General features: G+C 36.2%; 3 protein-coding genes across 12 annotated transcripts in view; 2 read left to right on the forward strand and 1 right to left on the reverse strand.

Moving 5' to 3' along the window:
- kif1ab (kinesin family member 1Ab) overlaps window positions 1-5,458 on the reverse strand; it is a 31,961-nt gene extending 26,503 nt beyond the window's left edge. For all 5 annotated transcript variants that reach the window (XM_067364014.1, XM_067364013.1, XM_067364015.1 and 2 more), the window contains exons 1-2: window positions 5,084-5,458; window positions 1,694-1,880 (exon numbers count right to left, since the gene is read on the reverse strand). In XM_067364014.1, the coding sequence (XP_067220115.1) occupies window positions 1,694-1,799 (106 nt within the window). In that variant the 5' untranslated portion in view covers window positions 1,800-1,880; window positions 5,084-5,458. The remainder of the gene's footprint in view (window positions 1-1,693; window positions 1,881-5,083) is intronic.
- Window positions 5,459-9,167: 3,709 nt separating this feature from the next.
- On the forward strand, window positions 9,168-13,395 carry agxtb (alanine--glyoxylate and serine--pyruvate aminotransferase b). Its single transcript, XM_067362171.1, has 11 exons — window positions 9,168-9,467; window positions 10,229-10,421; window positions 10,512-10,576; window positions 10,711-10,811; window positions 11,212-11,282; window positions 11,374-11,458; window positions 11,565-11,663; window positions 11,755-11,824; window positions 12,214-12,309; window positions 12,400-12,528; window positions 12,607-13,395. Exons 1-11 carry the CDS (start codon window positions 9,222-9,224, stop codon window positions 12,712-12,714), a joined length of 1,263 nt encoding a protein of 420 aa, XP_067218272.1. The 5' UTR covers window positions 9,168-9,221; the 3' UTR covers window positions 12,715-13,395.
- Window positions 13,396-13,544: 149 nt separating this feature from the next.
- thap4 (THAP domain containing 4) lies at window positions 13,545-25,385 on the forward strand. Of its 6 annotated transcripts, XM_067362173.1 has the most exons (7): window positions 13,545-13,682; window positions 14,475-14,583; window positions 18,165-18,309; window positions 23,521-23,674; window positions 23,750-23,877; window positions 23,997-24,100; window positions 24,237-25,385. In XM_067362173.1, the coding sequence occupies exons 3-7, from the start codon at window positions 18,183-18,185 to the stop codon at window positions 24,351-24,353; spliced, it is 630 nt and encodes a 209-aa protein (XP_067218274.1). In that variant the 5' UTR covers window positions 13,545-13,682; window positions 14,475-14,583; window positions 18,165-18,182; the 3' UTR covers window positions 24,354-25,385. The 6 variants fall into 6 exon arrangements, with proteins under 6 accessions (XP_067218274.1, XP_067218275.1, XP_067218273.1 ...); XM_067362174.1 differs by lacking the exon at window positions 14,475-14,583 and having other exon boundaries at window positions 13,559-13,682; XM_067362172.1 differs by lacking the exons at window positions 13,545-13,682; window positions 14,475-14,583 and having other exon boundaries at window positions 14,804-18,309.
- Window positions 25,386-25,896: the final 511 nt, after the last annotated feature.

Consider the following 25,896-nt stretch of genomic DNA (forward strand, 5'->3'; position numbering starts at 1 on the left):
TACTGTCCATGAAATAGTATTTTTCCCATTATTTTATTTAAAAAATTGCAATTTTTTTATTATCATCACAAGATTATCTTGCTGTTTTTCTTGCATATTAGTGACAAATAATTAGTGTTATTGTGGCATTCTCATACTGCATCATACTGTATTTGCAGGGGTGCACATAACTTTTTTTTGGTCTGGTTCTCAGGGGAGCACCTGGAGATGTTGCTTGGTACTCGCACTTTACGCGACACACTTATCCTAAAAGCTGACCTCATCACTTTCCTCCTGACTTCTTTCCTCAGTATCTTCTTTTCTCTCGAACATGGTAGATGTTAAAGATTTTTTATTTTATTTTATTTTATTAACATCAATGACACAGACAACAGCAAGAATATTAGGCTGCTGTCACTTTAAGAAGGAAAGCACAGACCGAATAACTGACACACATCCGGTTTCTTTCTAAACTGTTCACTTATGACATAACCGAGAGAACACTTGCCGAGACAGGTATTTTGACATAATTTTGTGTGTATGTGTCCGTTCAAGTGAAGTAAATGCAAAAGAGGAATTAATTCGGTGTTCGAGCGCTGTCTGTCTCTCTCTCTGCATGTTTCGGGGGTGTGAGGCCGTGCGCACAGATAACAGCTCGCGAGTCCCGATTTTTGCATCTTCTTCCGCTTTTAAAATCGTTTGAATGTGTTAATTGGCGAGACAAAACATGTCCAACTGATAAAGTTTCACTCTATGATGGGTAAATTTAGAATTTAAAACCTTATCCGTACGAATCACAGATTAACTGCGATCCGTTTCACACCTAATAATTAAAGAACACACTTATCATCATGATTGCAATCTTACCAGAGATGGAGAAAAATCCTATTCCAATAAGTAAACGTGTCCCTGTGAACCAGTCCTCAAAAATGTTGGTACTAAAAAGCGCTTCCCTCCATGTTTTCTGGTGTGCATCGTTTATTTTTACCATGCATGCACACCTGTGTATATTACATGAACCAGTCTCCAACTCGTTTTGTTCCTCATATTTTTTCTTCCATGGATTAATGCAAGAATTACATATAGGCCTGGTTTCACAGACAGGGCTTAGCCTAAGCCAAGATTATGCCTTAGTTCAATTAGGATATTTAAGTAGCTTTTATCAACGTACACTAGAAAAAAACATTACTGGTGTGCATCTTGAGACAAAACAATGACACTGACATACTTTTAGATCTGTCGGTACTAGTTGCTTTCAGTTTAAACAGCTCAAACATGCATTTTAATCTAGGACTAGCTTAAGCCTTTTCTGTGAAACAGGAGGATAAATTAATAAAATTCTAAAAGTCTGACTTTTTTTCTTTTTTTTTTTTCTTTTTTTGTAGAACTACTAAAAAAAAAAAGAGTTTTGTTACTGAGAACCAAACAGTAAACCTGAAGTCAACAAATCTGGTCAGGTGGTGACAGCGCACCCAATCAATTAAAGCTAACCTTTACCGAAAACAATAGCATGACCCCTTTGACATTTTCAAACCCATAAGCCTAGAGATGCAATATTTCCTCTCATGGGGGTGCTGATGAGAGACCATGGGAATAAATATTTCATTACAATCATAAATAATTACTACAGCACACTGACACCCATCTCTTACTCAAATGAGATCAAAAAATCATTGACAGCAAGTGAAAACAGATGTTTTGAAAGAGCACTCACTGGTTGTGTTGCCTGACATCTGGATAATACACTTGCTATCTTTTCCAATCTCTCGTGAATTGAAGGGACGGACCCTCACAGCTACTTTCACCGAGGCACCTGCCATGGTGTCTGAGTGCTGGGGCTTTGCTACTGCACAGGATCTGATGCGACGAAGCCCAGCCAGGAATCAGAGGCCACCTGCCACCTGTAGAGAATAACACATTTTATGTGTGCATTCTATGTTGCAATCTCAAAAGACAAGCATAGGAACATTTCTATCCTTTATATATGTGAAACTTACTTCACTATAGAATTAAGAGTACAGTAAAAATGCATAAATGTATTAAGGCCTACACTTTAGATTTAGTACCTCAGCAATTCACTTCAAGAAATAATTAAGGAAAATCCCCATATATCTATTCAGGATACTGTACTGGCTGAGTTACGCTATTGATGATCTAATTTAGGTAATGGAACTCTCTGAGACCCAGACCCATGACTCATCAGGACTATCACATTCAGTAAATTACTGTACACTTGATATGGCTATGTGAATTCATAACCTCTAAAACTAGCTGTAGCAAAAACAGGCTTACAAACTGGTTTAGGATGTGCACATTTATTAAAGAACAAACAAACAGCCTGTCCAAAACATATGTTACAATGACCATAAATGCATGCTGCAAATCAACTCTGGGTTAGTGACCTCTCATTTCAACAACCCTGTACAAGAGACTATGACATCTCACATAACCCATTTAATATCAGCTCATCTGTGGATATAGTGTTTTATTCTATTTAAAAGACTGACAAAAAAAGTGTCAAAGTTATAGCCTAAATTACTTCATACTAATATATATATATATATATATATACACACAGTACAAAAGTTTGGAACCACTAAGATTTTTAATGTTTTTAAAAGAAGTTTCGTCTGCTCACCTAGGCTACATTTATTTAATTAAAAATACAGTAAAAAAACAGTAATATTGTGAAATATTATTACAATTTAAAATAACTGTGTACTATTTAAATATATTTGACAAAGTAATTTATTCCTGTGATGCAAAGCTGAATTTTCAGCATCATTACTCCAGTCTTCAGTGTCACATGGTCCTTCAGAAATCATTCTAATATGCTGATTTGCTGCTCAATAAACATTTATGATTATTTTCAATGTTGAAAACAGTTGTGTACTTTTTTTTTCAGGATTCCTTGATGAATAGAAAGTTCAAAAGAACAGCATTTATCTGAAATACAAAGCTTCTGTAGCATTATACACTACCATTCAAAAGTTTGGGGTCAGTAAGAATTTTTATTTTTTTGAAAAGAAATTAAAGAAATTAATACTTTTATTTAGCAAGGATGCATTAAATCAATCAAAAGTGGCAGTAAAGACATTTATAATGTTACAAAAGATTAGATTTCAGATAAACACTGTTCTTTTGAACTTTCTATTCATCAAATAATCCTGAAAAAAAATATTGTACACAAATATTTTGTACAATTGTACACATTAAATGTTTCTTGAGCAGCAGATCAGCATATTAGAATGATTTCTGAAGGATCATGTGACACTGAAGACTGGAGTAATGATGCTGAAAATTCAGCTTTGATCACAGGAATAAATTACTTTGTGAAATATATTCAAATAGAAAAGTTATTTTAAATTGTAATAATATTTCACAATATTACTGTTTTTACTGTATTTTTAATTCAATAAATGTAGCCTTGGTGAGCAGACGAAACTTCTTTTAAAAACATTAAAAATCTTAGTGGTTCCAAACTTTTGGACTGTACTGTATATATATATATCAGGCTACAAATCATGGTTTACATCTAAATCATAATGATGGATTAGAAAAATTGCCCAAACAACCACACTGAACCATACCAAAGAACCAAATTTACTTCAGGTGCCTCGACTGGGAAAAAAAGATTAGAAATAAACTGAAAAATAGACTGAAAATGATGCCTACTTCAACATTTAATGCGGGAAATTGTCCTATTGATTTACAGTTGAATCTTTCTTCGTTTTATTGGCAACTTCATGTATATAGCCTACCTGCTATATCCCTTGTCAAAAATATTGAAAATGAAAAATAAAATGGACTAAAACAAGCTATGGGTAAATTTGTAAAAGATTTGTCCACAGACTGTTCTCTACCCAGAAAAAGACTGGGCTACGTGCCATCCTTCGAGTGGAAAATCATAGTTAGCTATGTTTGTACACAACACGGCGCATTGAGCAAATGTTATTCGCACATATAATCCTCGTAGAATCTACTGAAAATGGCTGCCCTGACTGTCAGCCAATAGTCATGAATCAGCTGTGATGGACGGGCATTTGCGTCAGCTTTAGCACACCCGGCAAAACAAACGCAATGTAGCCGTTTCAACGGGCACTTAGCAAACCACGGATGACAAGCAGATATCATAAACAAGGTTATCATATACAAATATGTATTCCATCTGTTTATATTTAGAGCTGCCTCTGCGTAGATGCTGTGATGCGGCAGTAACACCCCGTATACACTGCTAGAGACGCAACATATAAGAACGCTCCCAGTATAATCAATGAAATTATCTAGTTAACGTTACACAATTATAATCGATATCACTAGTTTGCATTATATAATGGAGAATTACAATAGGAGCGTGTCTCGTCGCGGTAGACTTGGTGTGTTAAAGAATTGTGACGCCTCTGTTACTATGGCAATATTTTCTCAGAATCTTTAGTCCAGAGCAGAAAACAGGCAAATATACAGAATTTCCGATGTCAAATACGTAAATCGTTTCACATACACGTACTGTATATAGCCTACCCTCCCTATCGCACCTCAAAATAAAATAATAATTCGCTATACGTCGTTACATATAGGCCTATTTATAGGCTACGTAAGGCATTTCACTCAGTAATTATCCATTCAGTCTGACCGGGCTTTGAAATTGACAATATCTGAATGATGAAAAAGGCCCAGATTTCATGACATGGCCTCACCCTAACAACATAAACAGCATCCCTCAGCTCTGTGGCCAATCTCAGAACTGTCAATACACAGGCCTAAATACGACTCAATAAAGCAATTAGCCTACACATTAAATGTCCTTTGATATCCAATAATAATAATGCTATTTATGAGTATACATGCTAAAATAGTATCATTATAGTACAAGATCAAATTTGAATAAATAATTCTATATCTATCTCCCATTTCCTTTCTATATCTTTCTCCCATTTCTTTTATTTTTTGCTTACTGTTTTGTATTTCAACAGCTTCTGTGTGGCTTTCCAGACAAAACAAGAGTGGAATAGGGCACCACCCTCTTTAGTCTCATGAGAGACATGAAAAACACTGGTTATAAAATACACAAATCACACAGACAATAATTAAGATTTCACTCAACTGATTCCTGATGGCAATATCCTGTTGAGATTGCGGACAGCGGTGGGTTATTCCATCAAGTCTGCTTCCATCCGCCGTCTTCTTCCTCACCCAGTTGTTTTATTTTTTCCTATAGGCTTTCAGCCTCTCCCTAGTTCAGCAACATCAATGCAGGTGGAGCCCCCCCTGGCAAGACCATCAGACTGAGGGAGTCTGGTTTTGCAGGGCCTGGTACGCAGTGGTGCATCAAGAAGGGCCAAGCAGAGGGAGGGGTTAATGGATGTGGGGATGTGTTGAGAGAGAGCGTTTCTTCAGACTAACACAAAATGGCTCTTATGGTGGAGCCAAGGATGCTGATCAGCCGTGAGTCGCTGATGACATCATCAGTGTGGGAGCTAGCGGCATTGATGCAGCACAGGGAGTGGGAGGGAGGAACGGAGGGAGAGAGAGAGAGGGAGAGGGAAATGAGAGGCTGAGAGCCACAGACAGAGAGGAAGGGTGTGATAACAACATCACAGGAGGCTGTTAAAAAAGACCACGGTCATGGATTTGCTTCCGTGTCCTCGAATATAAACCACGGTGTTAAAAGCTCAAAGAGCTCATTTTAAATTCCAAACCTCAGCATGCACAGCACAGTCTCCTCTCAGTGAACTCATTATGAAGGGTAGAGGGCTAGACAAGCTTATGCAAGGAGACAAACAAGTTAGGGTTACTTAAAAAAAAGGGACTAATAATATTGTAAGAATAACTTTTCTGGTTAATCACAAAAAAAAAAAAAAAATCATGTCTGCTCTTCACACAAGCAATAGCTTTCTGTCTTTTTTACCATTAAGAAACCTTTCATACATCAAAAGGTCAAAGCTGTGATGGCAATAATCGGAAATCACCTTTAAAGTCGGCATGAAACGGAAGTTCCTCCCTACTGTGATGTATATTTGAGTATAAAGGAACAAGAAATAATATAAGGAGGGACTTGATTTTGTCTATCAGGAACTGATTGGATCATTGTGGATCTCATGTCAATGATAGGTTGTGAGACATAAGGTTACTGTGACATATAAAGTCAATAAAGTTGAAATTGTGAGATATAAGGTCACATTGTGACATATAAGTCAACATTCTTAGAAATAAAATTGCAATTATGAAATATAAGGATGTATTGTGAGATTTAAAGTCAAAATTGTTAGAAGTAAAGTTGTAATTATGAGATATAAAGTCACATTATGAGATGGGAAGTATTATCAGCTCATGCCATTATCTGCATACAAAGAATATTGTCATCATTAGAAAAGTAACTTTTTAAAATCTGAATAAAAAAAATAAAAAAAATGGGGTAAGATTTTTTTTTTTTAATTATTATTTTCTTCAGCAAGGATGCATTAAACTGATCAAAAGTCACAGTAAAGGCATTTATAATGTTACAAAAGATTAATATTTTAAATAAAGCTTTTTAAACTTTCAACCATCAAATAATCCTGAAAATAATAAACTATTTTCAACATTGATAATAATAATAATAGGAAATGTTTGAAGTAATAAGAATAGACTGAATGGCTGATGGAAATACAGCTTTGCCATCACTGGAATAAATTATATTTCACTATATTTTTGATCAAATAAATTATGTCTTGGTGAGCATATAGAAGACTTCTCTCAAAAAAAAAAAAAAAAAAATTAATACATTCAAAGTTTGGCTTGAGTGTGTACATAAACTATATTTCTAACATCCATGCAAACTTCTTTGATAGCTGTACAAAGAAATACCTGGAGCAATATATCCATTTTTTACTCTGATGCAAACACAAGCAAGAAAATAAGTTTTTAAATTTCTTTTGAATATAAATCTATTGTACTAAAGACAAATAAAAATGACTGAAATAGTTTTAGCAGAACAGCCCCATCTACTGGAGAGCTGACATCATTCTGCTCACTATATTACACAAGTGAATGTCAATGTAATGACAAATATATACTGTTTTTTTTAAATTAGCTTTTGAATTGTAGTTGAATGGGGTCAAGGTCATCCATGTCTCCATTAGTCAATAAGAATTACACCAAGGTGCATGTCTTGTCTTTCACAAAAGCATTGCAAGAGAATCTCTCTTACTCTGGCCAGTCAAGTGGGTGTTGAGCCCCACCACAGTGCAAAGGGCACACAAGGGTAAACATTGCGTTTCCACTTATTTACTGTGTAGACTAATTATTTACTGCAGGATAAGTGATGGGGACCAGTACCCTGGTCAAAGTCCCTGCTCTGACATCAGCATCTGCTTCCTATGACACACAACTGGTGTTTTTGGAGAATCAATGTGTTCTGATCAGGTCGTTTTGCACAGAGTAAGCATTTTAGTATGGGAACAGCACAATCTATTCATGTTAACGCTTTGCTCATACATAGTTATATAAATATTGTCAAATTAAATGTAGCTGAATATTAAATATATTAATTGTATACATAATTAAAATAATAAAATTAGCATTTAGCTACTAGAAAGATTCAAATGCAAATAATGTGAAAAAAAACTTTTAGACAGATATGCATTACATATGTTAAGTCTTAATAATATTCAGCTGTGAAATTAAGTATTTCACAGACATTTGTTAAGCTATTATAAAGTGTCAAAATTGCCATGTCTACATTAACATGCTCTGTAGATCTAATAGCATGTGCTGCACTGACCATAAGAGCAACAAATGAAATGTGAGTTGGAAGTATCGGTGTGTTCATGTGTTTGTTTACCTCAACCAATCGACTGTACTGAGAAGTGTACACTCCTCCACTGAGCTGGTAAACAAGTGGACAATGAATGAATCAATAGAGCACCTTGTTTATTAGGATGTAAACAAAAACTCACGTTTAACTCTTTTTATCTGTTTGATAACTCACTCTAAAAATAGGAATAAATATAGACTAGATATTCATTCAAAATATACAGTACTGCTTTTAAAGTGTTAGTTCACCCAAAAATGAAAATAATGTCATTTATTACTCACCCTCATGTCGTTCTACACCTGTAAGACCTTTGTTTATCTTCGGAACACAAATTAAGATATTGTTGATGAAATCCGATGGCTCAGTGAGGAGAGCATTGAGAGCAAAGCCATTCAAACTCTCAAGGTCCATAAAGGTACTAATAACATATTTGAAACAGTTCATCTGAGTTCAGTGGTTCTACCTTAATATTATAAAGCGACAAGAGTACATTTTGTGTGCCAAAAAACAAAATAACTTTTCAACAATATCTATATGGGCCGATTTCAAAACGCTGCTTCATGAAGCTTCTGAGCTTTATGAATCTTTTGTATTAAATTAGTGATTTGGATCTCCTATCAAACGGCTAAACTGCTGAAATCACGCGACTTTGATGCTCCGATTCACTGATTCGATTCGTAAAGCTCTGAACAGTGTTTTGAAATCGGCCCATATAGATATTGTTAAAAAGTCTTTATATTGTTTTTTTGGCGCACAAAAAGTATTCTTGTTGCTTTATAATATTAAGATAGAACCACTGAACTCACATGAACTGTTTCAAATATGTTTTTAGTACCTTTATGGATCTTGAGAGGTGCAGTAACATTGCTGACAATGGAGGCCTCACTGAGCCATCAGATTTCATCAACAATATCTTAATTTGTGTTCAGCAGATGAACAAAGGTCTTACAAGTGTAGAACGACATGAGGCTAAGTAATAAATGACATTATTTTCAATTTTTGGGTGAACTATCCCTTTAAATCCATATCAAGCCATTGACTAATCGACCGCAACATTTTCTTCTCTCAGTCAAGCGCCGCTAAACTCTGTGAAAAAGTTCAGATAAACACCTGTGCTCTGTTTACGTATTTTTGTGAGGTCTCAGGAAACTAAGGGTTAAAATATTGAATTAAAGGACAAAATAAACATACAGCCTTACATAATACAGGACAGCTTCTCGATCATTAGGATTCTACCACCCTTTGTAGTTTTGTTATGATGTTCAGAACTTCACTCATATCTACCTCTGGACCGTTATACCTTGTTTGGAAGATGAAGGGTGGGGGCATTTTGTGCCAAAAGCATGACGCATGTTGCTCTGTGTTCCAGGGGTCAATGACCCGTTTGTTTAAAATGTTGGACAAACGCAAAGCTTTGTCCTTCTAACGAACTACAGCGAGAAGAAACATGATGCCAAGGACTGTCCTGTCAAGATGCGCGCGCTTGGCGAAGCAGGGGCCGTTGGAATGCGCGCGGTCCACCAAACACCGCGGGATGTCCTCTGTCACCATCCCTCCACCGGCGTGCATGCTCCGGCCGCTCGTGGCTCCATTCCGGTACCTGTTCGGACCAGGTCCATCTAATGTGCCGCCTCGGATTTTAGCGGCAGGAGGGAGACCTATAATAGGTCATATGCACTCAGAAATGTTTGAGGTAAAAAATTGTCGCTGCGTTTTTGCACCAACGCATTTTACAAATTTGACATGGGTCTATAGCAAATAAGGTCCATTATTTTAAAAAGAAATCTAGTTTAAAACACATACAAAATTCTTAGAAATGTATTAGGACTTTTGGTTGCACTTTATTTATAATAGCCTACTTACCTAACAAAGTACTGGTTATTATTGTAGGCTAACTTCATAGGTTAAGGTTAGTAGTTATTACCCAGTTACTGTAATTAGTATAAGTAGGCTACATTGGTGATTAAAATATATAATGACCATAAAAATGCATATTTCAGGTGGTAACAATTTAAGCATTTTTTTTTTTCAAAAAACAATTTCAAATATTTTTAGGTAAAAAACATCAAATATTCATATTAAAAATTCAATATGTGATATTTAGTTGAAATATTTAATATTTTATAAATAAGATATTTTAAATGATATAAACACTTTATAATATTTAAAGAAAAATAGAAAAAAAAAATAAAATGAAACATGCCAACATTTTTTTTTTTTTTTTTAAATAATGTCAGTCTGTAAAATACACTTTTGGACAGAATCTATAGACTGCTTCATCACCCACACATTATTTACTTTTGTTTGAACTTTATTTAAAGAAATATCAAAATATTCAAGTCATTGTAATGTATTTTTAAATAATTGATTCATAGATTTGAGCTGACTTTGTGGAAACTATTAAACTCAGATGTTTTGAAGAATCTAACAGTCAATGTGCATATTTTGTTGTAGATTATGAATGATATCAAGAAAGGAATCCAGTATGCTTTTCAGACCAGTAACAACATGACTCTGGCCATGAGTGGCTCTGGCCACACGGCGATGGAATGTGCCGTGTTCAACGTTGTGGAGCCTGGAGAAAGTGTTCTCGTTGCAGTCAATGGAATCTGGGGAGAACGAGTGGCAGAAATCGCTGAGCGAATGGGTATGAATCAAATAACGTCAGCCTGTTGTTTCGTAAAAATTCTTTATCTGTTAATGAGAGCACACACTTTAAACACCTTTCTTTACCCAGGTGCAAAGGTTCACACCTTGGTAAAAACACCTGGAGGATATTTTACTAATGCAGAAATTGAACAGGTATAACATTTACTTCATTTATAAATGATGTTGAGACAAGTTTCCATTGCATATTGTTTCTATTATGGCCACTGTAAGTTCTATGACTAGCAAAGCTAATCTCTGCTCTATAACCAACATTTGTCATTCTACAGGCTCTGGCTAAACATAAGCCAGTTCTCTTTTTTCTCGCACATGGAGAGTCATCAGCTGGTCTGGTGCACCCAGTGGACGGCGTTGGGGAAATGTGTCACAAGTAAGAACATTCTACAATCATTTAGCTTAATGTGTGACTTCTATTGACCTTTTTTGTGTAGACTCTTTCATGATTCTGTTTGACCCCAAGTACAAAAACATGAATAAACGCAATGATTTTTTTTTTTCTTCACATGCAAGATATTGATTGGTGCGCACACTATAGAGATTCACAAACGATCCACTGTCTAAACAGTGTAAAACAAAATGTAATATCTGGCTACTGGGTTTAAATGAGGTCTGAGGAATATGTTAAAAGAATGCAATGGCAAAATATAAGGTTAATTCAAAACACGAATAAGTAGTTTTGGTAAAAATAAAAAAAAAGTGTTCTTAGAATTTTTAAAGATAAATGTCTGTATTGTCCATTGATGTGCTCTTGCATGGTTTTGTCTATACAGATACAACTGTTTGCTCTTAGTGGATTCAGTGGCGTCATTGGGAGCTGCACCACTTTTAATGGACCAACAAAGTGAGTGGAGGATCATTAGATCATGTGCATATTCTAAATCTCAGTGTAATTCAACCATTTCTGTTCTACGAATGAATCCTTTTCTTTGTAGATATTGATATTCTGTATACTGGATCCCAGAAAGCATTGAATGCTCCACCCGGCACAGCACCAGTTTCATTTAGCGAAAGAGCATGGTGAGGAGAGACGCATGAATAAATACGAGTATGTTTTCGCACACATAGAATCTAAAAGTTAGTGGAATCCACTAATGTTATTTATATCCCTTCAAATGTGATATAGCCACAAGATGTTCAACAGGAAAACAAAGCCAGTATCCTACCTCCTTGATATGACCCATTTATCCAATTACTGGGGCAATGATGGCAAGCCAGACAGAATGTAAGCATAGCAAACACAAACTGTTGCTTTTGCGAGGCTCAGTAGAGGACGGAGTTAAGGATTGCGTAAAACCAACTAAACTGTGTTTCAGATATCATCACACAGGACCTGTGTCTGGGTTTTTTGCCCTGAGGGAAAGTCTGGCTATCCTTGCTGAAACGGTAGGGCCTGGATCAAAGCTGAATTTTCAGCATCATTACTCCAGTCTTCAGTGTCACATGATCCTTCAGAAATCATTCTAATATGATGATTTGCTGACCAAGAAACATTTCTTATTATCAGTCCTTATCAGGATTATTTGATGAACAGAAACAGAAATCTTTGTAATAATATAAATGTCTTTACTATCATTTTTGATCAATTTTATATGTCCTTGCTGAATAAAAGGATTATTTTCTTAAACAATATCTTACTGAGGCCAAAATTTTGAACGGTAGTGCATGTGTGTTACAAAATATGTCTGCATAGGCAGTAGGCAGTCAATACATTTGGTTTTTAATGAGTAGTATGTGATACCATGAGGTTAATAATTATAAAATCCCTTCTCAAGGGTCTTGAGAAATCGTGGAGGCATCATAAAGAAGTTGCAGAGTATCTCTGGAAAGGCTTGGAAGACCTGGACTTGAAGCTGTTCATCAAGGACAGGGTAACTTTGTGTTGAATTCACTTACTAATTCTGAAAATAATAATATATCCTAAAATAGAAAACAGTTAAACTATATTCCCATATCCAAAGGATCTGAGATTACCCTCAGTCACCACCATTGCCATCCCTGAGGGATATAACTGGAAGGAATTGCTGGCTTACATCATGAAACATCACCAAATAGAGTTCACAGGAGGTCTAGGGCCCTCCGTTGGCATGGTGAGTAATCAGTGCATGACAACCCGTCTATGATGTCAACGCATTCATCTAACAATTATCCTCTGAACTGATTTCTAGGTATTGCGGATTGGACTCATGGGATACAACTGCAACAAGGCCAATGCTGCGATGGCTCTTGCAGCTCTGGAAGACGGTTTGAAGCAGTGTCGAAAGACCAAAGCCTAAAAGCTACCCGTTTACTTTTGCAATTTCTTATGGTGATGCTTGTAGTGTGGATATTACACATTAATGTAAAGGAAGAGCTATTATATATGGTGTTTTCATAACGGCTGGTATAATGATGAATTTTAGCTGATTAGAAATTGTGCCTCATCAATCAAAAGCAGCTGTTCTGAACAGTTTCTCTCAAATGTCCTTTTTAACGTTTTGACAAGCATCACTCCAGCACTTGAACAACCTTTATAAAAACATTACTGAGAAATAAATCATTCATATAAATTCAACATTTGAGTTTACAATGTGAGTTTAGTTACACAGTAAACAGGATGTTCACACAATTGTGTTATTGACTGTCTTAACTGAATTTACTCTCCTTGATGAAACCGAGAAACATAATGCCAAAAATGAACAACTTTTACCAAATTTAAACTGGTGATAAAAATAAAAGTAGCGCTCTGGCATTTCCAGACTAAACAACAGTCCCTGAAACTCAACAACAACAAAAAATTAAGACATTTACATTATTAAAATGACAAAAAGCGCAACATTTTCATGAACAAGAAATAATAAATTTCAATAATAACAAAAAAAAAAAAATTCCAAAATCATCTTTGGATATTTACAACTCAAAGCACTGCCAGAATCATTCCGACTTTTCTAAACTTAAACCAACCAGATATTGCAACATTTTCAAGATTCTCCCCCAAAGTGCCTTTTCACTTTGGCTGCTGGGAATGCAGTATTTAACTGCACCAAAAAGTACTGCTGAAGCATCTCCATCCACACAAAGGTCATTTTGACCTTTCCCTCCACATCCTCGTACACGATGATGAACTGCTCACCTTCGTATTCCAAGTCTACCGCTCTAAACTTATTGGACATCTTGACAGGAGAACTCACACACCAGAAGGGACGCTGAGCCTCATCCAGAACTGTCAGAGTCATCATACAGCAACGCTTGAGGGGTGGAGCAAGTAAACACTGTTACTTTTCACATCCCAATTTCTCGATTTAAAGGGAATATTTAAGATATGCAAAATACATAATAAGCAGTGCACACTTCAGCATTTTGCTTTGTCTATGTTCCCCATTCACACAGCGTGATGCCTACCTATCCATTTATAAACAATATCCTAAGAATAGCATGCCAGCAATGACTAACCATTCAGTACCAGGGAGAAATGAAGTCTAAATAAAGTAGCCAATGAGTGTAAGAATCTGGAATGAATCATAGATAGTATTCAATACCTCAACATCTCCCTGCACTCCTTCTGCTTGCCATGGGAGGCTGATCTTTGCCACAGGCTTGTGCTCAGGCACATCAGAGAAATTAATGGCGATTAACTGCACATAGTCCTCTTGAAACGGCACTGTCAAGCACAAGAACAATGTGCACTCACTCACATTATTCATACTTTATTTAAATATCAAAATGTTGATCATAATTGGTTGAAAATAAATTTGTTTAATGAAGTTTTCATAAAATTAGTTATACGCTTTGAGATTAAACAAAACAATTAAATTCAATGTGTGTCTATTTAGATTGTAAAAAATGGCATGTGCATATAAAATATTGAAAATATAAAAATATTATTGAAAATATTTAATGATACATTTTATGTTTTAGTGGTAAATCATGATGATTAATTGTAATAAAACATTAAAATTATAAACATTTCATTTTAAATATCAAAATGTTGATCATAATATGTTGAAAATGAAGGTTGATTTAGCACACAATTATATATTTACCTCTGCTGGTGTAGAGTGGGGAGAAATGCTGACACATGATTCGCCGAACTGGATTGTGAAGCACAATGTGCAGTGTGTATCCATGGCGTCCACAGTCAGGGTCTGCAGCAGTGCCACCCATGGGTATGTAGGGACTATTGATGTGAACGAAGATACTTGACATGTTAAGGGACTATGCGTCAACTTTAGCAGCATACTAAATAACCGTAATGCCTAGTAAGAGTTCAGTACCAAAATCTTGACCCAAGGAGACTTCTTTCAATCAGTTTGTGGAAGTGTAGGTTGACCATGATAAAGGCAATTTTCCAATTGCCCTGCAAACACCACAGATGAACATAAAAAAACATAAAACATCCATATAGACATGCTGTTGAATAATGTTTGTATTTTTTTTAATAAAATAAACTTTATTGCATTTTATACATTTATAAATAAATGTATATTAGGTATGCACCAATAAGCAAATATGGATCATTATTTTCATGTTATGGCTGATAACGATTAAAGGGCTGATATTAAAATTCTACACTATTTTGTCTAAATTAATTAAAACTAAAATCAGTCATTTTAAATGTTGCAAGTAAATATAGGAATCACAACATTAAAAGGTACAAATTGAAAATATGGACATTCATTTTTTAGATTTGCAAACAGATTATATTTAACTGTTATTAAATTATCAGTTTTAAATAGAGATCTTGATTCTCCCACGATTCTAAATAGACAACTACACAAAACAACATGTAATTTACTAGAGGTTCAGACAAAATGTTTGTCTATTTAAAAAAATATATATATTTAATTTGAATTGATTATTTTTTCAATAATCAGTTTCAATCAGTTTGAATGAATAATTCAATGACTCACTCAAAGACTTAAAGGGGTCATAAACTGCATTTTTTCCCTGATATTCACCTATAAGGTTTAGTAAGATTTTTACATAAAAAAACATCCTAATTTAGAAGTAATACGCTATTTTCTATCTTGTTTTTAGATTGTTTTATTTTTGCCTTTATGATGATAGAACAGTAGACAGGAAGCGAAGTGGGAGAGAGAGAGGGGGACGGGATCGGGAAAGGACCACGAGCCGGGACTTGAACTCAGGTTGCCCAAAGCGCATTGGGGCATGGCACTTCTATCCTGTTTTTGACCCTCTCCTTCAAACACTCCGTTTGGATGGGCGTCACATTCAAGAGTTGGAAGAAATAATAATAATAATAATAATAAATACATTTAATTTGTAATGCACTTTATATTTAAACAAAATTCCAAAGTGCTACAAATTAAAAAACAAAAGAACAATGAAAAAGGTTAAAAATCAACAAAAAGCTCTGCTAAAAAAGTGGGTAAAAAGTTGGGCTGAGCAGAAAGCCTGATCTCCCATAGTATGGATCTTGGTCCTGGGGTTTTCAGGACATGCTGAAACAGAACAAAGGGTATGTGTAGAGGTTTGTGGAGTGAGGAGTTCCTTGAGGTTGGGGGTGGGGGGCATCACCATGGATAACCTGGTGGGTGAAGAGGGAAACCTTGTATTCAATCCTGAATGAGACAGGGAGCCAATTGAGTGATCTGTTTGATGTGGGCCTCAAATGTCAGATGAGAGTCCATTTTAACACCCAAGTTGGTAACTGATGTTGAAAGTGGAATATCCTGGCCAAAGAAGGTAATGCTGATAATGACAGATGTCCAGACCTGGTTTGGAGAGCCAACTAGGTTGGCTTCAGTCTTGGAGCTGTTTAGCTGCAAGAAGTTGCTTCATCCATGCCTTTATGTCATCCAGGCAGGTGGTCAAATTGGATGAAGAGGGGGTTGAGTTTGTCCTGATGTAGAATTGAGTTTCATCAGCATAGCAATGAAAAGAAATTCCATGCCAGCTAGATTTCATCCTCCACATATAAGCTTAATGAAGCCTGAAGCTCGAATAGCAAACAACTCTTATGCCGGTTTCACACTGCAAGCTTGAGTGGTGCATTAGCAGTGTGTGAGCACAACTACATCGTCACTGCAGCTGCAGAGATGCGCAAGTATTCACACTGGAAGTGTTTGTACAGCGTCACAGCAGGACTTCTTAACCAAAGCTATAAATTTGGTTTTAATAGTTTGTTATTTATAAACTTGATAGTCTTGAAAGTTTTTAACATGGTAAGGTGTACAATATTTGCATATAAACATGCATGTTCACAAGACGGCAAACTCGACCAAAAAAGCCAGCAAACTCGGGTTTGATTTGGATGTGCTGCAGCCTATATTATTTGTCCGAGTAATAACTATAAGAATGTTTATATATTATATTTTCTGACTTGTTTACTTTAGTTTTTGTATAATACACCGTACTTTAACCCAAACTTAATAATTAAAAATAAGTTTAAATGGGTAAATATTTTTGATTCTTAAATTTTATTTTCTGACATACTCAAATTCTTGTTAAACCACACTAGACATGCTTATTCTGTGCATTTTGAACACTTTTTGCGTGAAATTATATTTATTTTGTCCATCAAAAGTGTGCTTTCACTTTAATTGAGCATCAGCAGCCCAGGAAAAATAGACAGCGCCGAAACCCCCGCTTCACTGCTGCTCATGCAACGCTCCTGCTTGATGCTCACGCGTTGCTCACGTGCTCCAGGAGTGAATGCATCCATTGGTCTGCTCACGCGGACACTTGCAGTGTGAAACTGATGTTACTGCACGCACCGCAAAAGACTTTTAAAAATGGTGGTTGAAATAAAATGCTGCATGTACTCAACCAATTTGCATGTTCAACGCCCAAGTCCCACCCCCGAAAGTTCGAAGCTTTCTTGCGAGCATACTTTCTGAGGGGGAAATTTTTTCCCGGAACTTCATTTAGACCCTAGTTCCTGTGGTCAAATCACACAGAGTACCACCCCAAAGTCCCTAGGGAAGGTTCCTGCGGTGGTAACGTGGCTTTAATCTTTCTTAAGTGATGCAATCTTTATATGAAGCATCAAGTCACTATCAAATCCTGTTTTGCTCTATTTTGATCGCTACTGCAGTAATCAGTGTTTATATCAGCTATAAACTTTTATAATAATTTGAATTATTGTAACATGCAAATACTGATACTGTGTGGTTGAAAAGTTGTTTGTGAAGCTGTTTCATACCTATACATGACAACTGCTCACTCCGGCTCAGCGGCAGTGCCAAAACAGATCTGAATGTTTGCTGTGATCATACTTGTTAAAGGTTTAATAGACACAGGCAAATCATTGTCATTTAGGAATAAGATCGCGTGGGTGTTTGAATCAAGATCTTTTAACGATTAATTGTGCATTAATCGGGCATCTAAATGTAAAACAGGAAATGCACAACTAAATATCCAATATCAACCAATCTGATACCAACCAGTAAATTTTTTTTTTTAATAAATTAACCAATACGATACAGAAACACTGTACTGAATTGTGCATCCCTAATATATTGAAATTATTTAAACTTGGCTAAATAGATCAACATACCCGCCAGACTCCGACAATGATGCCCTTATTCAAATTCAGCAATTTCACAAGCTTGTCAGCACCAAGGTATGACCAGGGTATACTTCTAGTTAAACTTGTCTTGTGAATCAGAGAGCGCCACCTTGGCCTACACATTAAAGGCATTAGTCAGATAAATCTGTAAAAATATTAGCGTATGTTTGCTTCAGATTTTTCAGCCGTTTCTTACTTGTCTCTTGGACCTGATAGGGCTGGAGACATTATTCCATGAAGCTGCAGGCCCTCAAGACTGCTCATGTACGGCCAGACACCACGGCTCCAGAGCACCGTAACCGAGGAATCTTCAAAGAAAATGTGCGACTGCTTATGGACACTTTCACGTCCATTCTTTTTGGTGAGTGTGATCTCCCACTGAATGTGTAACCTCCTGTAAAAAAAAAAAAAAAAAAAGTTAACAAAAGATGTAGTTCCTCATTTGAACTATGGACATGTGCCACTTACATCCTACAGATGCTTTAGACTTGACTAATAATCATTTTGACCAATATTTTTTTTTAAACTTGTATTCACCTTTTTCTACTCCAATTGATTTATTTGATTTAAGTTTAAAAATGCATTTACTTTTTATTTGTCTCTCATATTATAACGAGCAATATAGCATAGTAAGACATATGTCAAAACACATGCCTTGCTATGTTATATATATGAGGCATCCCAAAACAAAGGAAGTAAATCTGTAAAATCACATAAATACAATGGCATGTGTACAATAGTTGCCAAAAATGATACCCTACAAGTTCATTTAAACGATCAAAGTAGAAGGACAATATAAGGCCACGTAAATTCACAGAGCCGGGACAGCGCATGCTGAGGCGTACAATGCGCAGAAGTCGCCAAATTTCTGCAGAGTCAATAGCTACAGACCTCCAAACTTCATGTGGTCTTCAGATTAGCTCAAGAACAGTGTGTAAAGAGCTTGATGGGATGGGTTTCCGTGGCCGAGCAGCTGCATCCAAGCCTTACATCAAGTGCAATGCAAAGCGTTGGATGCAGTGGTGTAAAGCATGTCGCCACTGGACTCTAGAGCAGTGAAGACGTGTTCTCTGGAGTGATGAATCACGCTTCTCTGTCTGGCAATCCAATGGATGAGTCTGGGTTTGGTGGTTGCCAGGAGAACGGTACTTGCCTGACTGCATTGTGCATTGGTGGAGGGGGGATTATGGTGTGGGGTTGTTTTTCAGGGGTTGAGCTTGGCCCCTTAGTTCCAGTGAAAGGAACTCTTAATGCTTTAGCATAACAAGAAATTTTGGATAATTTCATTCTCCCAGCTTTGTGGGAACAGTTTGGGGATGGCCCCTTCCTGTTCCAACATGACTGCGCACCAGTGCACAAAGCAAGATCCATAAAGACATGGATGAGCGAGTTTGGTGTGGAGGAACTTGACTGGCCTGCACAGAGTCCTGCACAGAGTCCTGACCTCAACCCGACAGAACACCTTTGGGATGAATTAGAGCGGAGACTGCGAGCCAGGCCTTCTCGTCCAACATCAGTGCCTGACCTCACAAAAGTGCTTCCAGAAGAATGGTCAAAAATTGCCATAAACACACTCCTAAACCTTGTGGAAAGCCATCCCAGAAGAGTTGAAGCTGTTATAGCTGCAAAGGGTGGGCCAACTCCATATTAAACCCTACAGATTAAGAATGCCAGGGGACTGCGGGTAAATCCAGTACAATGCATGGAATGGAAACATTTATGTTAAAAATTGTACATGGTCCCTTTATAAATAAATAAAGTAAAGTAAGTAAGTAAGAATGGGATGTCATTAAAGTTCATGTGCACGTAAAGGCAGGCAATACAGTGTATTTATCGGACAAAATTATTTGGCAAAAAAAAATAAAAATAATCAGAAAAAAGTTAACAGGAAAAATCATACATTGGCTACAATAAAATCAGTTATTAATATTTTATTGGTTTTCTCTTGTTTTTGCATGCATTCATAATTTCTTTGTACGACAGCCTGGCCAAAAATTGTCTGCACAAACTGGCATTTTTCAGTGTGTAAATTATTTTTTTGCGCAAACAAAGCACTCATGTCACTTCATAAAATTGAGGTTAAACCACTGGAGTCACATGGAGTACTTTAATGGTGTCTGTCCTACCTTTCTGGACCAGTAGTTGCGTTGGATCTCTATGGAAGGACAGAAAACTCTCAGATTTCATTAAAAATATCTTCATTGGTGTTCCGAAGATGAACGAAGGTCTTATGGATGTGGAATGACACTAGGGGGAGTAATTAAAGGTGCCCTAGAACTTTTTTTTAAAAGATGTAATATAAGTCTAAGGTGTCCCCTGAATGTGTCTGTGAAGTTTCAGCTCAAAATACCCCATAGATTTTTTTTTATTCATTTTTTTTAACTGCCTATTTTGGGGCATCATTATAAATGAGCCGATTCAGGGCTAGTGGCCCTTTAATTCTCCTGCTCCACGCCCACGGAGCTCACGCTTGCCTTGAACAGTGCATAAACAAAGTTTACACAGCTAATATAAGCCTCAAAATGGATCTTTACAAAGTGTTCCTCATGCATGCGTCGGATTATGTGAGTATTGTATACTGTTATATTGTTTACATTTGATTCTGAATGAATTTGAGGCTATGCTCCGTGGCTAACGGCTAATGCTACACTGTTGGAGAGATTTATAAAGAATGAAGTCGTTTATGAATTATGAATTTATGAATATGTTTAAAAATGAAAATAACGACGGCTCTTGTCTCCGTAAATAAAGTAAGAAACTATGGTAACTTTAACCACATTTAACAGTACATTAGCAACATGCTAATGAAACATTTAGAAAGATAATTTACAAATATCACTAAAAATATCACGTTATCGTGGATCATGTCAGTTATTATTGCTTCATCTGCCATTTTTCGCTATTGTTCTTGCTTGCTTACCTAGTCTGATGATTCAGCTGTGCAGATCCAGACGTTCTGCCCTTGTCTAATGCTTTTCATAATGTTGGGAACATGGGCTGGCATATGCAAACATTGGGGTGTGCACCCCGACTGTTACGTAACAGTCTGTGTTATGTTGAGATTCGCCTGTTCTTCGGAGGTCTTTTAAACAAATGAGATTTATATAAGGAGGAGGAAACAATGGAGTTTGAGACTCATTTCCATGTACTGAACTCTTGTTAAGATAAATTCAATTTTTCATTCGAGGGCACCTTTAATGACAATTTTCATTTTCAGGTGAACTAACCTTTTAATCAATCTCTACTACATTTTGAATAACAATTTGTTGTTTCACAAATTTTTTTTAAATGCATTTGTGCTATTTTTCCCCCCCTTTTTGAGTGGGTTGATATTTTGAGGCATTCATACATTTGAGGTGTGGCTAAAGTGCCCAGTTACTTTTGGGGTCTGCTTTAGTTCTAGGAAATATAAAATACAGGTTATGCAGGAAATGAAATGTGCATTTGTGGACCCAAAGATTTTTTTTCTGTCCTGTTCAAAGAAAAACGACGTCCCACCTGAGAACTTGCTCTGTCAGAGCTGGCATGCCCGTGTGCGGGTTCATGTGTCTTAGCTCGGTTTTCCACAGGGTGTCCTTGTAGCCAGCCATCTCCTTGAGTAGCAGCTTCTTCCAGTATCCCGCAGGTTTCTCTTCCACGCTTGTGCTGCTCACAGCTTCAGTCATAATTCTTACTTGGGGTCTCCACTTCTTCTTCTCAAACTCAGACGCATACAACACAGACCACAGAGCACTGGATATCTCTGTTAAAATATATTATTCCTTATTCAAATTCTTTATATCATGAACTCACTTGCTGTTAGCCAGATCATGAAACCGCTTGTTGACAAAGCTGATATTGAACAGGGACGAGGCATCCAGAAAAGAGCAAATCTTCAGGATGATTTCAGAAGGCAACCTGGACAGACAAGACAGTAGTACGCAATAAAATACATCTTACACTTAAAAATGTGTAAAATATTGATTCACTTGCCTCTCCAAGTAATTTCCACGTCTGTTCCCACCGCACTGTTCAGGGTGCAAAGACGTCGAGGAAGTGTAATGATCTCTCCGCCTATGCCAAATGGAAAATAGGCCTAAGCATTCAATCTATGCAATTAGCGAATGAGTAGCCCAAAACAGGTTTGGAAATAACTAAACGGCCTACCTTCTTGCACCTTCAGCACGCGCAGTTTCCCCTTTCTGTGCCTCTCCACGAGTAGTTTCATCAGCTTTCACGAGGCCTTGTCTTAAATTACGCAGAAACTCACCAAGCCCAGTAGCCATGATGAAATCGACGCGTTTGAATTCACTCTCATTACTGATAACCCACTGACCAATGAACTCACTCACAAGATAACTTACTTAATTAACTATAACACTAGAGGGCAATATAATGTGTTGAAGAGATACCGCAGACCATAAAATGAAGATATTAAATTAAAATGTAAAATATATTTATACTTTTATAATGTATACTCACATATAAGGTCAAATTAAAATACATTTTAATAAAATCAACAAATCGCGTATGTGTTATATTGAATTGTCACAGTTTGAAATGTTTTTACTATAAACAAAACACTACTTTCTACTGTAAACGTAATAGTAAATTAAAATTATTTTAAAATTAAAAATACATTTAAAGTAAATTCAAGAAAACAAACAGTAGCATTCTGCTTTTAATCTCGTTATGTATATTTTTTATTTTAGTTGACATAATGTATCGCAAGTTTCTTCAATAATGCCGCTAACCAAAGCAAATTAGGCACAATATGATATAGCCTAGAGTAAATTGACAGCGAAAAATGCTACCTATCAGACTGTGCTTTATTAATACCTACCCAACTCTTAACCTACCCAACAATGCAAATCAAAAAAATATCTAATATTGATGTGCGCACGCGCAGTAAACCCGGGTAGGACAATTGACAGGCAAAATGAAATGTCAGGACACATGTTTAGCCTTGACAGCTCTATTTATGTGGGTTTTATTAGTCTTTTCATTAATTAAGTCATTATTTTTTTAGTATTTCAGCTATTTGCAGACGAACCTGTATTGAATTTTACTACCTTTATATAATATCTAAATATACATTGATTTTTATTGTGTTACTATTTTTATTGTGTTATATAAAATGCGTAGTGGAGGAAAAGTCCGGTCTTCGTTCCGAGTCCAGTGAGTATCGTCAGAACGCCAAATAACTACATCTCCCAGAGTTCTTAGTGCCTAATCAGGAAGTAGATATACGCACTGTGATGGCAAACAGATAGTAGTTCAGCAGCCGCAGTGAGCAATATATTTATTGTCAATTATACAATTCTAATTTAAAGTTATTTGAAAATATTCAAGCGGAATGTCATGCCCATTCAATCACTCTGGTAGGAAAACATAACGATGCTATTTAAATTCATAGACACCTGATTTTTCTTATTTCTAATGGCTTATTATTTTCGAGCTGTCGTCTGTAGGTCAAACGTCAAATCATGAATTATAATTAAAACGAAACAGGTATTAAATAAACTGCAGGTGCAGCAGAATGTGACCGTGTCTGTGAACATATTTTATATCACGGATTTCCGTGTTTCCGCAGCGGAGCCGAACCCCGCAGTACTGCCGCTGGACTGGCTCCTGGGAACCTGGCAGTCCGATGAGCCAGGAGAGGGCTCCTTCCCCTCCATCGCTCCTTTTCGTTACACAGAGACTCTACATTTCTCACATGTAGGACAGCCCGTGGTCAATTTTATGTAAGTAACAAAATAACTCAGAGGCATTGCAATTTTTTTGCTTTGTTTTATAGCCTATTTCTGACACACACTCAGAAAGTTTCTTTTTTTCAGGTTTAATGCATTCCATGCTGAGAGCAAAAAGCCACTTCACAGGGAGTGTGGATTCATCAGGCTTCAGCCAGGCACCAACAGGGTGGCCTTCATCATTGCCCAGAACTCAGGTGTTTGATTTGTAAAAAAAAAGAAAAAAAAAATGTATCTGTCAGACTAATATAGATAGGTTAATCTATATTACTGCATTTCTTTTTATTTGATTTTTTTAACTGTCTATCTCTTTCAGGTCTTGTGGAGATTGAGGAGGGGGAACTCACTGGACAGCAGCTGACTCTACACACTACTGCCCTGGCTAGAACTTCTTTTGCCAAGCAGCCTCATGTCCAACAGGTCTCATAAAACAAACTCTGATTGACTTGTATATTGTCAGATTAATGAATTCTAATGTAGCAATATTTTCATACAGAAAACGTGGCATGAATTGTGCTGAACTAGATTATTTATTAAAACAAATATGTTTGATCAGATCTCCAGGCACATCCAGTTGAAGCCGGATGGAAGGCTGGAACAGACCGTCTCTATGGCACTGGAAGGACAGCCTCTGACGCAGCATTTGCACATCACTTACCGCAGGACTGATTAACTAGCTGTCACATGGAAGAAGATGTGTTTCTGAAAAGCAATTGAAGTAATGTACTCATCTGACCTAAAATAATGATAGTTTATATATAGCAACCTGCAGGTGATGTTGATGGCAATTTATTTGTGACTAAGAATGTTATCTAAAGTAATATATGTGATCTGACCTGTCTTCCCAACAACAAAAAGGCTTTGCAAATATTGTTACAATAAATAAAGGGGTTATTTATATAATGTAAAGACACTACAATTAAAGTATGAAAATCTCTTTGTAAATGTAAATTGTTTAGAAGTTCTTCATGGCAAAATCGGTCTCTGAAGAAAATGCTGCTCATTTTCACACATCTATTTCCATAAGATTAAGTTTACAAATGAAATATTATTCAAAATCAATGACATTTTTTGAAATACATAAATATTAATATTCAGCAGGGCTGCATTAAATATATCAAAAGTGACAGTAAAGACATTTATAATGTTACAAAATGTCTATTCACATAACTGCTGTTCTGTTAAACTTTATTTTCATCAAAGAATACTAAAAAAAAAAAGTGTATCACAGCGTCCACAAACATTTTAAGGTCCACAACTGTTTTAAACATTAATAATAATAAGAAGAAATGTTTCTCTGGCAGCAAATCATCATTTTATAATGATTTCTGAAGGATCATGTGACACTGAAGACTGGAGTAATGATGCTGAAAATTCAGCTTTGCCATCACATAAATAAAGTCCTTTTTAAAATGTAATAAAATAGAAAAGATATTTTATATTTTAATAATTACTGTTTTTACTGTATTTTTGATCAAATGCAGCCTTGGTGAGAAAAATAGACTTATTTCCAAAACAAACAAAATTCTTACCAACCCCAAACTTTTGAATGGTTATGTATTCACCCCATATATATGTGACTTTATTAGTTGAGCATTTTCCTGCATACAAAAATATAAGTTTCCCTTATATTTTCAGGTTTTCTGTGTGTAAAAACGTTGAATTTCTCTCTCAAGACCCACATTAAAATCTTTATTTAAAGATGTATACAGCTGGTGAAAACTGTGTTACACACACACCACATAAACTGTACAAATTGAAAGTGCAAAGTGACACTCCAAACATAAGCAATTATGTAAAAAATAAAAATCTGAACATTGTCAAACATTAAAATGTCCCACTCATGCCACAGTTATTCAGTATAAAATCTCAGTAGAATGAATCCATGCAATGCATCATCAGCACAAAAAGAGCTCCTTTAGCTGCAGACCTTATTTCTGGGTCATATTAAACTGAGGAAGACAGACATTATGTAGCTCCAGCAATGAATATAGCATTATTCCCTCATAGTACCATCCCCTCCACAAAATGTCAGCTCATAGTATTTGTTTCACACCATGTTTAGTATATTTTAAAGAAATAATAAAAAGGTAAAAGATGGTTAAAGGGTTAGTTTACCCAAAACTGAAAATTATGTCATTAATGACTCATCCTCTTGTCGTTCCAAACCCGTAAGACCTTCGTTCATCTTCGGAACACAGTTTAAGATATTTTAG

This window comes from Chanodichthys erythropterus, chromosome 16 (assembly GCF_024489055.1).
Source record: "Chanodichthys erythropterus isolate Z2021 chromosome 16, ASM2448905v1, whole genome shotgun sequence".
NCBI lineage: Eukaryota > Metazoa > Chordata > Actinopteri > Cypriniformes > Xenocyprididae > Chanodichthys > Chanodichthys erythropterus.

Bases quoted from the DNA above. Each gene is read 5' to 3' on its own strand.
- agxtb (XM_067362171.1), top strand. From the start codon at position 9,222: ATGATGCCAAGGACTGTCCTGTCAAGATGCGCGCGCTTGGCGAAGCAG. The intron at 10,422-10,511 runs GTATGAATCAAA...TTCTTTACCCAG, and splicing joins AGAAATCGCTGAGCGAATGG to GTGCAAAGGTTCACACCTTG. The intron at 11,459-11,564 runs GTGAGGAGAGAC...AATGTGATATAG, and splicing joins TCATTTAGCGAAAGAGCATG to CCACAAGATGTTCAACAGGA.
- thap4 (XM_067362173.1), top strand. From the start codon at position 18,183: ATGAAGCTGCAGGCCCTCAAGACTGCTCATGTACGGCCAGACACCACG. The intron at 18,310-23,520 runs GTGAGTGTGATC...GTGTTTCCGCAG, and splicing joins TTTCACGTCCATTCTTTTTG to CGGAGCCGAACCCCGCAGTA. The intron at 24,101-24,236 runs GTCTCATAAAAC...ATGTTTGATCAG, and splicing joins AGCAGCCTCATGTCCAACAG to ATCTCCAGGCACATCCAGTT.